This window comes from Phocoena sinus, chromosome 5 (assembly GCF_008692025.1).
Source record: "Phocoena sinus isolate mPhoSin1 chromosome 5, mPhoSin1.pri, whole genome shotgun sequence".
NCBI classification, from domain to species: Eukaryota; Metazoa; Chordata; class Mammalia; order Artiodactyla; family Phocoenidae; genus Phocoena; species Phocoena sinus.
The window spans coordinates 109,635,508-109,653,754 of record NC_045767.1 but is presented as its reverse complement, the minus strand read 5'-3'; the positions used below and the strand labels follow the sequence as shown (position 1 = coordinate 109,653,754).

The window sequence follows — 18,247 nt, the reverse complement described above, 5'->3', positions numbered from 1 at the left end:
ATTCTCGGGCTTCCGTGGTGGCTCAGTGGTTAAGAATCCACCTGCCAATGCAGGGGACACAGGTTCGAGCCCTGGTCCGGGAAGATCCCACATGCCACAGAGCAGCTAAGCCCATGCACCGCAACTACTGAGCCTGCGCTCTAGAGCCCGTGAGCCACAACTACTGAAGCCTGCAGGCCTAGAGCCCATGCTCCGCAACAAGAGAAGTCACCGCAGTGAGAACCCACGCACCACAACAAAGAGTAGCCCCTGCTTGTCACAACTAGAGAAAGCCCACACGCAGCAACGAAGAACCAAAGCAGCCAAAAATAAATAAATAAATAAATTTATTTTTTTTGAAAAAAGAATAACATTTTCTCATCTTTCAAATAGATGGCTCACTTAACAAACAGAAACCATCTCCCAATTGCAATTAACTACATGGTACTTAAAATATTTGGTTATTAGTAAAAATAAATACATACTCTCACTTTATACATAAATTCCAGAATCAATATTTTAACTATCATAAGTAGGTAATGTTTTACTTGAACTTTGGATGCCAGATAATAAAATACAGAAACTTACCAGGAAGTGATAAATTCCCACTTTCACTTCCAGCTTCCTTAAAAGACTGGCTATGCCTTTCATTTTGGGGTTCCAAAATGTCTCTGTACTTCGAGACCATAAGAACAGAGATAAAGTATACAACTGCCAAGGCTAAAAACTGTGCTTGTTTGCTATCCTCCTGGGGAAAAATAAAAGGAGTTGATCAAGCCACTATTAAATAACATGTTTGAATCTCACTTTACATGACAACATTCAAATAGAAAACATGTTCACAAATCTTTCAATATACACAGAAAATAGTAATGAATTCACCTGAGCAAAGATTAGGCAAATACTCTTGGAAAAATGCCTGTAAATATTAGGTTTTATGCTTGTGAAACATGAAAAGAGAGAAGCTGGCTTGTTTTTTTAAATTAAGTAACTAAATCTGAAGAGATATGTCCTAATATACTTTGTAAGGTTAATCAAACAGCAATTATCATTATATGTGAACAACTATTTTTGCTTCCAACCATAAGAATTAAAATGTTTTAAAAAATCAGAATAACAGTTTTCCTAAAAGACAAGCATTCAAGATTTTTTAAAGTAACGTTATCACATACAGAACTGGATGCCAAAGAAATTCTCAAGAGTATTTTAAAATAATACAGACTCAAGTGTCCACAACTGAAAATATAGTGTCTGCCAGAAAGAAAAGGACAAACTAGACTGACCTCTAAAGAGGTCCAGGCTTCATCTCAGCTCTACAGATCACTTACATACCTGTACATCAATGACCAGTTCACCTAGTCAAATTCCCCATTTTCAAAGGAACATTGTACACATCACTGATTTTGATAACTTTTCAAAATAGGTTTGAACTTATTTAATTTAATGGAAAAACTCAAATTCTTCCAGCAAATCCTGAAAACTAAAGGTACCTCAAGTAGCAGCTAAATATAGGATAAGCGAAGCAAAGAACACGGCTGCCTAGCAGATAAATAAATGGAAACAATTGGCACAAATGAAACTGAAGGTTAACAATTAACAAATATCAAAAGTTTTGGACACAATTTCAGAGAAAAAATGAGATCTCAGAGTCTACTGAACATATCTACTTGATAGGATTATTAGACGTATTGTATATATAATCTAACAAGAATCTATGGTACTTTTTAGGTTCATGTGTAAGATCTTATCAGTTTTGATGGAAAAGATATATGTACATTTTTCCTTTTTTTAGTAACCATCCCTTTTCTCCAGAAACTCCTCTGTTCCTCTGCCACACAGTCCCACCATCTATTATAGTAACTGCTGTTAATGGTACCAACATTAAAAATGTAGGCAAATAACTTGCTTGGTCTGCTTATTCTTTTTTTTTTTTTTTTTTTTTGCAGTACACGGGCCTCTCACTGTTGTGGCCTCTCCCATTGCGGAGCACAGGCTGCAGATGCGCAGGCTCAGCGGCCATGGCTTACAGGCCTAGCTGCTCCGCGGCATGTGGGATCTTCCCAGACCGGGGCACGAACCCGTGTCCCCTGCATTGGCAGACGGACTCTCAACCACTGCGCCCCACCAGGGAAGCCCTGCTTAATCTTTTATAAATTATTTACACCTATCTAATCTTTATTTAGCCCATTAATATGTTCAGTGTTTACTAACTACAGTATGAAGTTTATGGTGTATGCCTGATTTGTGCCCAAATAAAAAATATCCCATAGATCCTTATGTTTAAGTCCTAACTCCTAAAACAAGTTTACTTTCAATTGTAGCTGTCATTTATTGAATACTTACTATGAGTCAGGCACTGTGCTACATTCATTAACCCATTTAAATAAGATGAGGCCTAGAGAAGTTAAGTAATTTACCTAAGGGCATACAGTAAATGAAAAAGCAAATCTGAACTCAGATTAGACTGATTAAAAACCTTAGCTTTTAACCTCAAGGTAATAATTTATTTATATCCCCAGTCTTAGGTCATTTCCTTTTTCTTCAAAGTTTGCTTATGCTAGAGAGGCTCTGGGATGTAGTTTGGGAAATGTGGTCTTTTCTCTTTTCTAAAATTCTTGCAAGGTGATTATATAACTTTTATAATTACCAAAAAAATTAATTTGTTACTTTCAGAAATGAACACGGTAGACACAGGAGACACTCTATTTCTCTGTCCAAATATCGTGATATAATAACCAATCAGAAAGTGCCAAAGAGCCGAATCATTCAGAGCCAGGGTGAGGAGCTGTGATTTCATTTTAAGTGCTATGGGAAGCCATTAGAGAACTTTTTTTAAAAAACATCTTTATTGGAGTATAGTTGCTTTACAATGTTGTGTTAGTTTCTACTGTATGACAAAGTGAATCTACTGTATAACATATACAGCTATATGTATACATATTTCCCCATATCCCCTCCCTCTTGCATCTCCCTCCTGCCCTCCCTTTCCCACCCCTCTAGGTGGTCACAAAGCACCGAGCTGATCTCCCTGTGCTATGCAGCTGCTTCTCACTACCTAATTTACATTTGGTAGTGTATATATATATCAATACGATACTCTCTCACTTCATCCCAGCTTACCCTTCCCCGTCCCTGTGTCCTCAAGTCCATGCTCTATGTCTGCGTTTTTATTCCTGTTCTACCCCTAGGTTCATTAGAACCTTTTTTTTTTTTTCCAGATTCCATATATATGTGTTAGCATACGGTGTTTGCTTTTCTCTTTCTGACTTACTACACTCTGTATGACAGACTCTACGTCCATCCACCTCACTACAAATAACTCAATTTCGTTTCTTTTTATGGCTGAGTAATATTCCATTGTATATATGTGCCACATATGCTTTATCCATTCATCTGTCGATCGACACTTAGGTTGCTTCCATGTCCTTCCTATTGTAAATAGTGCTGCAATGAACATTGTGGTACATGACTCTTTTTGAATTATGGTTTTCTCAGGGTATATGCCCAGTAGTGGGATTGCTGGGTTGTATGGTAGTTCTATTTTTAGTTTTCTGAGGAACTTCCATACTGTTCTCTATAGTGGCTGTATCAATTTACATTCCCACTAACAGTGCAGGAGGTTACCCTTTTCTCCACACCCTCTCCAACATTTATTGTTTGTAGATTTTTTGATGATGGCCATTCTGACCACTGTGAGGTGCTACCTCACTGTAGTTTTGGTTTGCATTTCCATTAGAGCATTTTTTAAGCCAAAGAGTTACATCATCTATTCTAGATTTTGAAACTTCATTCTAGGAAATACAAAGTTACAGGGCAATAGACTCAACAACTGCTCAAGGAAAGAGAATGGGGAGAGAAGGAAGCAGCAATATTTGGTTCTGAAGTGGACCACAGTCAGTGGGTTCTAAAAAGCAAAAGTAATGGTTTCTTCATTAAAGGAATAATAACAGCTACCAAAAAGCAAAAAATTGAGATCCAGGGAGGCATTATAGTACAATGGTTAAGATCAAAGTTTCAAGAATCAGACTCCCTAGGTCCTTAATCCACTTCTACCTCTCACTACTTGTAGGATTTTAAGCAGACTATTTAAGCTAATACTGCTATCTTTCTCATAGGGTTATTCTGTGAATTAAATGAGGTAATACATATAAATCATCCAGTTATATGCTTAATACAAAATAAACTATTAGTTATAGCTAATAATTATTACCTATAACTACTTTTAACAAATTGTATACTTGTATAAAGCTTAGTGAAGAATCAAAAGAGGACTAAAACACTGGAGAAAGAGAAGGGAAAGTTAAAAATTGAAGTTATAAAGTTTATTTTTAAAAAACGTATATGTAATATAGAGCAGCTAGTACTAAACACACAGTAAGTGTTCAATAAATATTAATGATTATACTTTTTTTATATGACTTTACATTCCTACATGAAATTCTGCCATATTATATATCAAAATTAGCTAAAATGAAACTATTTTTCAATCTTTAAAAAATTTAAAACACCACTCCCAACATTTCGTCGTGTATTTTTATATCATATAAAACTTTCAGAGCACAGATTCTGGAGTTAGAATCCTATCATTTACTAGCTCCATTAGCTTGAACAAGTTACCCAAGCTCTCTGTGCTTCAAATTCCTCATTCATAAAATGGGAATTACAAAGTACACAACTCAAGAAGTTGTTGGAATGAATAAGAACATATGAAGCACTTACAATGCTTACTATGTAATAATGTGTTTTTCTTTTTGGTAGCAATACTCTGATATATTAGCTCCATTTATATAAACAATATTTTTAATATTCTAAGATTCTAAAATCATTGTCAAGAGAACTGGTATCTAGGCCTTCTTATTTCTACCTGACTATTTTATATCACAAAGAGTGTTCACTCTCAATACTTTGGGCCTCAGAGGAAATATGTATCAGCTAAGAGAATATGTAAAAGAAATACTGTAACTTACTATGTCTCTGAAGACAACTGCCCTAAGTCGATTAATATCCATGTCTTGTAGAAGCCTGTCAAAATCTCTTACTGGAGATATACCACCAGTTACAATATCCACTGGACTCTATTTAAGACAAAAAAATATAAATATATACATTACACAGACATTTAAAAAAATAAACAGTATTCCATAGGCTATAATGTTGTTTTTCCCAGTTTATTTTCCTACTTCTTTCTGTCTTCTTTTTTTGGGTGTCAGGATGGAGGTGGGGGATGTAGAAGGGAGTCATGAAGGAAAAAAGAAACTGCATGCTAACTCACGGAGTACGCGAAACACAAATTGACATACTTGAAGGAAAAGGTATCATGGACACAAGGAAAGTAAACATTTGGAAAAGCAGACAAGATTAAGTATAAGCAAATCTTTACTGTATACTTAAACACAAATATTTGAAGGTTATGTCCACAGACTAAAATAACTATTTTAGGACCTCTGTCAAATTTATTTAACTTTATGTTGAAATGAACAAATAAATTTAAGATCTTAATCGTAAAATGAGAGAATGCTTTTTTATTTAATTAATTATTCTGTATGCTTACCTTTGCTGCAGATTTCCCCATGGGAATCAGGCTGTGTGTTGTTTTCTGGACTTTTCCTGCTTTGCCTTTAGTTTTCAGCTGTGAATGCTGTTGACACTCTAAGCAATTCCTTACTGCCACTGCACACACTGTAATTTATTTTAAGGAAAAAATTGGGCAAGAAAAAATTATATTTAAGATTATGAGACTGACGAAACTCACCTATACGGGTTACATAAGATTTGAAACATTACCTTCAGCAAATTTCTAAAATGTCCCTGGGCTTTATCACCCACTGTTTGTTTTCTGACTTTGTTAGCTACTCTGTTAGGGCCCACTGCTAAAAGAGAATCAGTTCAGGAACCTTAATAAACACTGTACTGTTTCTTTAGGTATCACATAAGCTACTTGAAATAATCTTCTATGGAGGAAAAGATAGGGAAGAAAAGAACTTTTTTTGAAGGTGTTAAGAAAGTAGAAAGTAAATCACATTGCCATCAACTAGTCCAGGGTAAAATAACCTTCTATTACCTTCATTAAAGTACAATAGTTAAACTAGAAACTTGCATGTTTTTCTTAAAATTTTTATCATTACAGCATGATATTAATAGAGACTGAGAGAGGGTACAGCATTAAAAGGAATATTTATAGAATCTACCTTTTACTGGCTTTCATTAAAACTGTTTTAAAAGGCGGGGGACAAAAAAGAGATTGTGATTAATATACAGTCTAAAATTACCTCTCTAAACATCTCACTCAGGCAATTAACTCAAGTTATTTAGAAATTAATTTCGAATTTTAAGTAATAAATTAGGTAATACACAATTGACTACGAATTGATTGATATAATGTAATCATCTCAATTCCCAACCAGTTTGGTAGCACTGAAGGCATTTGTCTCAACAAGAGTGAGAGAGCAAATTAGGAACAAAATAGCAAACTTAAGTGATAACGACCTTAACTGTCACCAGACTATCATATGGCTAGCACACACAGAATTGAAAAGGGAAAGTATTGAGAAAGGTGCTGAAAGAGAGCAACAACAGTTGGGAAAAGGGAAGGAACACAATGAAGAAGGGAGGGAGAGAGAATATGGAATACAACTCTGTCAAATTTGGAGTCAGGCCCAGGAAAATAACTCTTCCACTACTTTTGTCACATGTTGCATAAAATCAAGTTTGGTCTGCATTACAAAGTTAAAAACCACATTTGAATGCCTAGTATCAATCAATCTCAGTAGCACAGTTTCTTCTTCCCGTTGCCATCCTACCTTCTCAACCCCAACTTCAGGAAAACAGGAGTGAGGAGACCAGGGATCAAAACATTTGGACTGGGACTTCCCTGGTGGCACAGTGGTTAAGAATCTGCCTGCCAATGCAGGGGACGCGGGTTCATGCCCTAGGAAGATCCCACATGCCGCGGAGCAACTAAGCCCGTGCGCCACAACTACTGAGCCTGCGCTCTAGAACCTGCCTGCCACAACAACTGAAGCCTAGAGCCTGCAACAAGAGAAGCCATCACCATGAGAAGCCTGCGCACTGCGTCGAAGAGTAGCCCCCACTCACCACAACTAGAGAAAAGCCCGCACGCAGCAACGAAGACCCAACGCAGCCATAAATTAATTACTTATTTTTTAAAAAAAAAACAAAAACATTTGGACTGTTTACCAAGCTTACCATACTCTATTAAGTGATCCTGAACAAGGAGAACATGTGGTGCTGGAGTACACTGAATTATTTCCTTATTTTCTTCTACAGTTATGAAAATGAGGGAGATACGGTATTCCCCTAGCTTCTGAATCTAATACTTCTTGAGTATAGTGAAGCACTGCTAGTGTAGTCTTGTACTTTCAATTCCAAAAGTGCACTCTTTTTAGGAAGGTGGAAAGGTTTTAAAAATGGCATATACAAAAGCAATGGGTTCTAAATATTTTAATTATATTACTGATATAAAGTTTAAGGGTGTATCCTATAACAGAAAGAGTAGGAACATTAGTTAAACTATATTCAAATTCCAGCTCTACCAATTTATAGCTTTTAAATTTTTGGCAAATTTCCTAATTTCTTTGATCTCAATTTTCCTCATGAAAAAAAGGAGAAAATACAAATGAATGAATGGCTGGAAGAAAATGATTGGTGACTCGTGAAAATCAGCAATGACATATGACAGTAGTCAATAAATGATAGCTTCTGTTTTGTTGTGCTTACCGTTTCAATCTCTCTCAATTAAAATTTTTTTTAAAACTCCCTAAAAATAGTATACCAAGTCCTTTAGAGCATCCTAAGTTTAAAAGTACTTTGAATAGCATTTTGAGTAAAAATAATTATTGTACCAAAAAAAATGTAAGTACATCTGTTTAAGTAACAGATATTCTTGCTAAATATGGGGAAATACTTCATTAACTAATCAGATTTTCCACTGTTGGTATTATATTTTCATAGATGCCTTATTTCTAATTTGTCTTCATATGGCCATGGTTCCTAAAGATTTTGCTTCCATTTTTTGGTACCCATTTCTCCACCTACTTCTCTCCATTTAATAAGCAAATCATTAACAAAGTCTCAGTATTTACGACTAGATACAGGACACCTTCTGCATAGAGAAAAAATTTTCTTCTTCACCTAAGGAAGTTCAGATGTCACTAAAACTTCGTTTAATTTACTTTAACTTTCACCTAAGGAAGAACTGCCTCCAGGAGAAGAACAGAGATTTAATAATCTTACTAACTGCTTTAACAAATTATCACAGCTTATTTGGATAAAGGCTATACTTGAATGATGCTAGTTTAGAACCTTGCTACTCAAGTGTGTTTGTTAAGAGAAGCAGCATCAGCATTACCTGGGACTTACTAGAAAGGCAGTTTTAGGTCTCATCCCAGACCTATACAATCTAATCAGCATTTCAACAAGATCCTTTGGTGATCCATGTGTATGAATCATCTTAAAATTTGAGAAGCACTACTTTAAAGCAAAAAGAGATTGGGGGATTGGGGGTGGGCGGAGAAGAAGTAATGCTGACCAGAATCAATGCAGAATTTTCAAAACACGTCTTCCTCCTCTATTACCTTCACAAGTACTACTATAGCCAGTACATGCACAGTCCTTCACTCTTTGGAGGCTAAAAAGTAGCATAAGACAAATTGCCTAGCACACTTTTTCCCACCAACAGGAAAAAGAAAATGTTCAATTTAATATGTCTGGATCACTGAAAATTTTTTAAGTAAATTCCTAAGTAATGGGTTTTAACAGCTCACCCAGTCGGAGACACTGCCGCAGAATTCCTCCAGATGACATATTTTTTTCAGCTTCAATTTCAGTAAAGCCAAGAGAACTTGCAAATATAAGAACATCCACAAGGCTGATTAGTCTCTGCAAAAATGTCACAGAGGCTTCTATTGAAAGGCCTTGAGTAGGTTCAATATTCTCCAGCTCATGCTGTAAGGAATAAAGTTTGACATTTACATTTATATTCTGATAAAAATCCAATTTTATGAGATACATTCCACAGATTTCTAAATTTTACAAAAAGCCAGGCTTTCACAAATCTACTTCAACAGAGGGATTTCTTATCATTTCATCTAAAAAAAAAGCATACATACAGGTGAAACACTGTCAGTCATATTCTTCACTAACTCATTCATCCCTAATAATTAAACATTCTTTTTAGTCCCTTCATTCATGGAACAGATTCTAAGGTCCTTTCAAGTAATTATAAAAGGATTCCATTGCTTTTGAATTACAGAACCTATGATGCATAGTAACAACCACATTCAAGTTTTAATCAATAAGAATGCATAAGTCATGTTTTCACACCAACTTCATATAGTAGTTAAGTCCTTACTGTAGCCGATGTAGCAGCTGAAAGCAATGGCAGTATACCCCCGCAAGCCATGACCATATTGTCCATCACTTGAGAGATGAGATGAATTGTGTTGTGTACAAAGATGACATTATCACTGCTATTCACGAAGTCCATGACTGTCTTTGTTGAATGGCTGTCCAAAGATAAATGATGTTTACTGATAAAGCTAAAAAATGGAAATCACAGTTTGCCTACTTGAGGGGAGGGAGGATAAGAAGGTGCTTTTGCTTCATCTTGAAAGCTGAGGAAAGATAATGATGCAGCAGGCATTTTGGAGGAGGGTGTATACTTCCTTAGAAGATGTAGACCATTCCATATCAGCAGTTACTACACATGCCCTTTTTCAGTGCTGAAATGTTAACACTATTCATCTTACACTTAATATAAAAGTTGAACTAAATTATCCTTAACTAGGACCAAAATTAAGAAGTGGCAAAAACTAAGAGGTAAATGGTGCTAAATGTGCTATTAAAAATGAATTTTCTAATAACGTTTTCTTAGACAATGCCATGAAATGTTCTTAAACAGAATAAGAGTAGTATACAAATAACAATAAACACATCAGGCACTTTTAAAATCATAAATCATACAATGGAGGATAATCTGAAATACACAGACTCTTTATACTAAAAATACAATGGAAAATTAGATGTTTTACATAAATCCCAATTTTCTTTTTTTTACTATTTCTAGAAATAAACCCAGTCAGTAGACCTACATTCAGGCAAATTATATGCTATATTATATGCTGTAAAGTACACAGCAAACTTTTTAAAAGAAAAATTTTCAAGTTTTTATACTCTAAATATGGTACCTCATTTATATGAGAATAAACATTAATTCAATAAAACCCTACCACAGAAATAAGTTATAACCTACTTTTTAAGCAAATGACTGAAATTAATTGCAAAATGTCAACTATATAAATTTCTTTGAAAACAAACACTAAAATTTATATACATCTTCTATAATAAACATATGGACAAACCTTCTCCACATCTGTATGTCTGTTTCTATTGAAAATAATAGATCAGTGAGCAAACGCTGATGCACTTGAGACCATCTGAACTCTGGAATACGGAACATAGATCTGGAATTCCTCCTTTGTCCATTAACTGCATCTGGTGCTGTTCCTTGCCCTGGTTGCTCCTGTTGCCTTGACATCTAATAGAGAAAGTTAAAAAGAATAAAATCAGTTCAACTTCAAAGGTAGACATTAATAACTTAATAGCTTCTATGTAATTCATCTAACAAATACTCACATTTTAAGATACTAAGGGACTAAATCAGAGAAAAATTATCAATGAGTAATAACATTAATACATTTAAAGCAAAGATATAAAAAAATGCAAAATCAGCACAATGCAGCAGTAACTGGCCAGGAACCACGTTAGTATTATCACCAGCTAATGCAACATTTTATAAAGGAATCAGGAAGCTTTTGGTTTTGAACACTGACATAAAAGAAAAGCCATAGCTGGATTATAAATTGGCTAGAATTAAGAAAAAACAAAAATAAAGACAACAGAATGAAGACCAAGCCAACAAAAAAAGGAGGAGGAGGGCTTCCCTGGTGGCACAGTGGTTGAGAGTCCGCCTGCCAATGCAGAGGACACGGGTTCGTGCCCCGGTCTGGGAGGATCCTACATGCCGCAGAGCGGCTGGGCCCATGAGCCATGGCCGCTGAGCCTGTGCATCCGGAACCTGCGCTCCGCAACGGGAGAGGCCACAGCAGTAAGAGGCCCGTGTACCGCAAAAAAAACAGAGTTGGAGGAGGAGCAGTAAGAGTTGATTAAAGTGGGAAATGACAACATGCACCCACAGTGGTGTCATGAATCTCTCTGAGACACTGGTAAGGAAGAAAGCTGTGTCTCTGGATTGCACAAAGGCTCCTGTCTCTTAAAAAAGTAAACAGACCTCATGGAACAATTTTAAACCACATACTTTGTACCTAAAATTACACACTGGCAGGTGGTTTTGCAGGAAGGTAGTCCTAGATTCTGCTTAAAAACTAACGTCCTAACTATGACTGGGTCATCAAATAAAGGGTAAAAGTATTTCCAATGTTTGCTTTATAAGCTAAAAATACACTAACACTGAAACTTGAAAGTAGTAACTTTTGATGATACTGTGGTGAAAATAATAATAAAAGCTGCCATTTAACAAACTCATACTGAAAGCCAAACCCTGTGCTAAAGATAATAATCTTCACATTCACTGCATTTATGTAATTGCAAATAGGTTATGAACCAATTCCAAAATAAAATAAAATAAAATCTAAGTCTATACACTTGTTCTATTTCAACTCAATGCAAACACACTTCAAGAAGATAATAAATATAATCACCTCAAGCACAGGCTGATGACGCTGAGATGCTTCCATGTTTGTAGTGGCCTTCAATTCCAATCTCTCAGTATCTGTAGCAACACTGGAAGCATCCAACTTAGCAATCCTCTGCTCAGAAGTAGTAGGAGACTCGAAGGCACTACTATTAGAATCACTATGTAGTTTGGTTTCTCCGGCGAGGTTAGTCTTCTCCCCTATCTCCAGCATCTGACCAACATCTGATTGAACAGTTGCCTGGGAAGCAGTAGTTCCTGGTGAGGTAGCTGAAGACCCTGATGCTGTCATAGTCAAGACTGCAGAATCTTTAGGATCTCGAGTTTCAGTGTCAGTTTGTTTCTTACTTACAGGTTGTTCCTCTTGTAATATTAACTTGTGGTCATTACTAAACATGTCCATTCTTTCACTGGCCTCAGAAGCAGCTGGAGACAAACTGTTACCTTGGAGCTCTGTAGGTAGACTGGCTTCCTCAGTAGGAATATTTTCTACCTTCAGTTCTACATAATCATCATCTTCTTCTTCCTCTACTACAGACTTATCCAATAATTCTGGCACCTCTGAAGCATCCTCTTCTGAAGGAGAACTTATGGAAGCAGTTACCTCATTGACAGTCATTATATCTTTGCCAGTTGTTTTAAAAGAATCAGAGGAAACAGTCACAGCTTCTATCATGTCAGAAGATCCTTCTAAACTCTCTGCATTAGTTGTTTCATTTTTCAGTGTTTCTTCTAAAGGGACTTCATCCAGTAACTCCTGATTTTCTTGCACAGTTGTCCTTTCTTCATTAGATATATTGTGAGTTTGCAGTTCAACAATGGATGCAGATTCTACTGAACTTGTCTTCCCAATGCTTGACTTTTCATCACTAGTTCTGGTGATATGAGAAGAAGGAGGAGAATCCTTTGTATCCGATTGCTGGGGTCCTACTGAAACATTAACATCCCTGCTAATGCCAGAGACTGCTTGAATTGGACTTGAAGAACACTGCCCTATTTCTTCATCAACTTTTCCCTGGTGTTCCCTAAATATATTGGCAAGGTTTTCTTTATGTATTTCAAAAGTGACCTACATGAAAAACATACAAGCAGTCAAAACATGCAAAAAAAAGAAAGAACAGAGCATACAGAACATAAAAATATTTAATTTTTCAAATATATGGTTTATATAATGCAGTAAGACAGTTTTCCTATAATATCTTTATTTATAGAATGATAAACAAAAGGTAAGTCAATCACAAAAATCTAAACAGTCAAAAACTTATAGCTAATCTTAATGCTAACAGGTAGCATGGCATCAAACAATAACAAGAATATAGTTATTTAGCCTATTCTTAAAGACATATAATGTAGGAAAAGAGTACATTATATTCTACTGACTTCTATAACTTGTACCAGGATCTAAGTGTGTACCATTGGGAAGTGCTTTGTGCACTACGTAATATATCGTTTCAAATGCAATGAAAACCCATTTCCCCATGATTTATTCTCAGCAGAGATAAAAAATACCAATTATGTTCACTTCATATATGATGCAAATCACACACTTAGATATTATATATATTATAGCAGCTCTTTATATATTTATTAAGCTACTAAAACTTTCTCTTACTAAGCTAAAGAATATAAATTCTTTTAGCAATGAGATGAAAAGATCCAACCCTTTCCCTAAGGTCAACCATAATTTTCAAAGTTGAACTGATCACAAATGGTCTGAAAGTTCCAGTTCATCCATCCACACAACCATTCATTCCACTTGTATGCTGTATGTAAGAGATTACCATGTATTCAGCACTGTGAACATCCTCATATCATGCTTATTAGACTTTTACTCAAATAAATGGAAAACTTTTACGGTTAAAGTATAAAAGACAGTGCTGTGATTTTCAATGTCAAAAGGTTTATGAATTTCTTATCTCATCAAGCATTATTATATTATAGCCACCATTATGTGACTGCTGCTAGTGAATTTCAATGGGAACACCTCTCAAAAAAATAAAAGTATAATACATACAGAAGGTATAAGCATAATTATAGTTTATCAATGCTGGAATTGTTTGTTTATGTAACCTATATTATTATAACATATATAGTAAATTGAACCTTTTAGTCAACAAACCTTTATTGAGCCCTAGTATAGGAGGATGGTAGTAGATGATAACAAAAAAAGAAAAGATGATTTTTCATGCCCAAAGATTCACAGGCCTTTTTGAATCACAGATGTGTATCCACATGGATACAAGGCAAACAAAATTATAAATAATGCACGATGTACACAGTTCCTTCCATAGCTATTAACTAGCCTTTGCTCATTACATATACAGTACATTCTTGCCATAATGTGGTATAGCTAAAAATAAAAATGTTTAGGAAATAAACATTTTCCTAATTTTAAATATGTGGGGAACTTTTTTGAATATTTCAAAATGAAATGCACGTATTCAACACTAAAGAGTAAAATGGCACAATGACATTAACAAAATATCAATTTCTTTTACACCCAGAAGGCTGATATCTTCTTTGAACGATGTTCTTTATTTTAATTGACCAATTCTTCATTTATTCGTTCAAGAAAACTTTACTGAATATCTACAGTATGCCAGACACTGTGTGATGAAAAACAAAATGTTCCTACCTTCGTGGTGCTTATATTCTAATGGAGTAGATGAAAAATAAACATGTAAATATATAAGATAATGTCAAGTAATAGTAAGAGATTTGAAGAAAAAAAGGAGATAGAGAATAACTGAAGATGACAATCTAGATGGGAGGGTATGTTTTACTAGGGTAACTGGGAAAGGTCTCTGGAGATGTTATGTTTCAACAGAGACAAGAATAAAGTGAGAGAGCAAGTTACATGAATATCATGTAACGAAAAGACTTTCAGGCCGAAGGAAGAACAAATGCAAAGGCCCTGGAGCCAAAATAAGCTCCGTACGTTTGAGAAACAATAAGAACCCAGCACACAGAGAACTGTAGGTGATAAAGTCAAAGATGCAGCCATTGGCTAGATCATGATTAGAGAGCAGTACAGACTATGTTAAAGGCTGAATTTTATTCTGATACACATGTAATGTATAATACAACAGTCTTATAGAATGAGTTTAGTTTTGAATAATCATTGGGTTTGATTTTATTCAAATTAAGGATTTTTTTAATTTTTATTATAAAATGTATTAATAAACATGAATATATACAATCTATAGGTACAGGTTAAAGAGTAATTTTTTAATCTCATGTACCTATACCCACATCAAGAAACAGAACACTATTACTACCTCACAATTCCCCTATGTGCCCATCCCCAATGGTGCTCCCAATCTCCCCACCCCTATCAAGAGGAAATCAGTATCCTGGCATTTCTATTAACTGTTTCCTACTTGTTTTTTAATAGCTTTACTACCTAAAAACTAAGAAACTAAGTATACCATAAACCTAGCTAGTTTTGTAAAAGAAAGGCCAATATTGCCACAACAAAGAAAGGCTCCAAGGAGAAGACAAGCTACACAGAATCTGTGTATTGGAGCCGGCTCCAGCTTCTCTAAGAGGATATATAAGGCTATTTCTGGGAAGTCTATAGGCAAGGTCATTAGGAAACACTGGGAAATATACAGGATAAGAGAATCTATGAGGGCTAGTGGGGGCCAGGTAGTGGGTATTTGGCATAAGTAAGGTCCAAGAAGAAAACTATTTTATATTGTATTGTCCAATTCTAAGCTCACTATTCTACTCTCAGAAGCAGAACAAAGCAGACCACATTTTTGAGGGGTGAAGGGAGAATCTTCAGGTGATCCAGGCAGCAGGACTAGAGAGAACAGGAACTAATCACCACATGGTGAAGACAAGTAGTCATGAGAACATGAGCCCATCTCATGTGGGTAATTTGTCCTCAGGCTTTAAAAAGATGTTACAAAGGCATCTGGCATTTCAATAATAATAGCTCCCCCTATATCTGTATCTTAAGTCAAACTATTCCAGTTTAGATGGACGGTCATATGTCTGCTACACAGCTGCCATTCTGGGACCTCCCTTCACTACAGTGTTGGAGATCCCCTTCATCTTTCTCCTGTTTCCTATAACCCATATCTTCCTCTTTGTTTTATTCTCTCCTTTTGGTGCAGTATATCCTCCAGTGTCTGCTTGAAATTTTTGATACCTAAAAGTAAATTTATTCTACCTTCAAACTTAAAAGTCAGATAAAATTGTAGGTTGGAAAACATTTACCTTCAGAATATGAAAGGTATTTCTTCACTGCCTTCTTATTTTTGTGCTTCCTGTTGGGAAGTCTGAGATCTTTCTGATTCCTGATCCTTCATACGACTTGTTTTGTTCTTTTTCGTGAAATTTTATGAAGTCCTCTCTTGTTCCTAGTGCTTTGAAATTCCACAATGATTCTTGCCACCGGTCTATTCTGATCCACTGTGCTAAATATACCCACTGGGCCCTTCCAGTCTAGTAACAAATATCCGTTGGTTCTGGGAAATTTTCTTGAATACTTTATACCTTCTTCCCCGCTTTTACCCCTGTTCTCCCTTTCCGGGATTTCTATTTTTTGGGATTGCACTGATTGGTCCTCTAATTTTCTTACCATTTCTCTATTTTTCATCCCTTTGTCTTTTGGTTCTACTACCTGGGAGAGCTCCTCATCTAACTCTTAAACATGTTTTTCATTTCTCTTATGTGATTCTATACTAGTCACTTGACTTCTCTGCTGCTCATATTTTTCCTCTCTAAAATGGGTAGTACAAGGGTAAATACAGACCTAGAAGATTTCATATTTTAAATTTTCCCTGGTGCAAAAAGGGAAAGAAAACTCCCTCTCTCCTCTTTAGCATTTCCTTTAGAAAACCTGAAGTTGCAAATACTTTCTCTGGTAACTGGAGATGTATGTAAATCTTTTTAAAAGATAATAAACCTCTTTCTAGTTTAGCATCCCTAGGATATCTTTCCTGGGGGCACCGGAGACATTTCTTTCAAACATGAACATCAAGAATGATGGTGCCCTGTCTCCTGTCTCAGTGAGAGTTTCAGCTTATGTGCTTGGCTCCAAGATGTAACCTCTGAACATCCGAAAAACTACTCAGAATAATTCTGGATGATCACAGACATGTGGAAATAAGACTGAATCAATTACATTTAAATAATGAAAGATGAGGACTTCCCTGGTGGCGCAGTGGTTAAGAATCTGCCTGCCAATGCAGGGGACATGGGTTCGAGCCCTGGTCCGGGTAGATCCCACATGCCGCAGAGCAACTAAGTCCGTGCGCCACAACTACTGAGCCCACGTGCCACAGCTACTGAGGCCCACACGCCCTAGAGCCTGGGCTCCACAACAAGAGAAGCCACCACAATGAGAAGCCCAAGCAGCACAACAAAGAGTAGCCCCCGCTCGCTGCAACTAGAGAAAGCCCGTGCGCAGCAACGAAGACCCAACGCAGCCAAAAATAAAATAAATAAGTAAATTTATAAATAATAATAATAATGAAAGATGAAACAGGGGCATTAAGTGAAAAGAATCACAAATGTTTTAACAATGTAAGTGTATTCTGAGCCAACATCACAAAGTACCAAGTGATAGAAACAGACAGAACCACTGCAAATGTCTGGAAAAACACATAAGTAAAAATCAACAAAGTTTTGAAGCAGCAGAATGCAAATAAAAAATTAAAACTTTTAGTGATTGAAATTAAAAATAAATCCAAATAAACTGAGACATTGGATAATTAGTAGAGTAAGGATAAGTTTTCATCCTATGACAAGACCGAGTGATACTCCTAATGTGAGGGGGGACTGCCACCTCCCTAGTTCAACTAATATAACTATCACAAAAGAAAGTTATCAGCAAAAACACTGCAATCCATTTCAAAACCAAGTATGCTCCTATACTAAAGGGCACTGTTTTGAAGAATGAATAAAACAGACTTGAAACTGAAGGGTTAGAACCTACATTACTGCCACTATAAAACTCATCCAGGATGTTAAAACAGTACAGTAAAATTTCAAAATCCTATGACTATACCTGACCAATGTATTTTTATGATGAATGTCAATCATCATCTTAAAATGGTGTAAAACAGGGATTTAATGGACATTTCCAAAGCTTACGTCTAAATACTACTATATATATATATATATATTTTCTTATTAGGTAATAGGATACAAACTTAACAGAAAAAAATGTGTAAAATGGTAAGAGTCCTAAAAAATTCATTCACACTTTTATGTTAATGCTTTTATTAAGGTTACTAACGTAGTGGTATCATAGAAACAAAAGTTTTATAACACCTTACTGTAGCAATAGCATATAGTCAATTATATAGAACTGATCTTTCCTGTGGTTCATAAACAATCTGAGGAACTCCTCTTGGATTTTCATGTCCCCTTCAGGGCCAACAGAAGATACATATTTTTGCTATCACAAACTCTCTCTTAAAGATTTGTTTCCATGATGCTCTTACTAGTATTCACTTAAGTTACAATTTCCATGACTGTCATCATAGTTAGTCTTTCAACCATTTGATAAGAGACCATTCATTC

At 35.7% G+C, this 18,247-nt stretch overlaps 1 protein-coding gene across 2 annotated transcripts in view; it reads right to left on the bottom strand.

The window, feature by feature from the left end:
• The window catches only part of LRBA (LPS responsive beige-like anchor protein), a 753,999-nt gene that overhangs the window by 569,380 nt on the left and 166,372 nt on the right, over positions 1-18,247 (bottom strand). For both annotated transcript variants that reach the window (XM_032633582.1, XM_032633583.1), the window contains exons 23-29: positions 11,718-12,779; positions 10,359-10,534; positions 9,350-9,503; positions 8,763-8,943; positions 5,531-5,658; positions 4,947-5,054; positions 568-727 (exon numbers count right to left, since the gene is read on the bottom strand). In XM_032633582.1, coding sequence (XP_032489473.1) covers positions 568-727; positions 4,947-5,054; positions 5,531-5,658; positions 8,763-8,943; positions 9,350-9,503; positions 10,359-10,534; positions 11,718-12,779 — 1,969 coding nt within the window. The remainder of the gene's footprint in view (positions 1-567; positions 728-4,946; positions 5,055-5,530; positions 5,659-8,762; positions 8,944-9,349; positions 9,504-10,358; positions 10,535-11,717; positions 12,780-18,247) is intronic.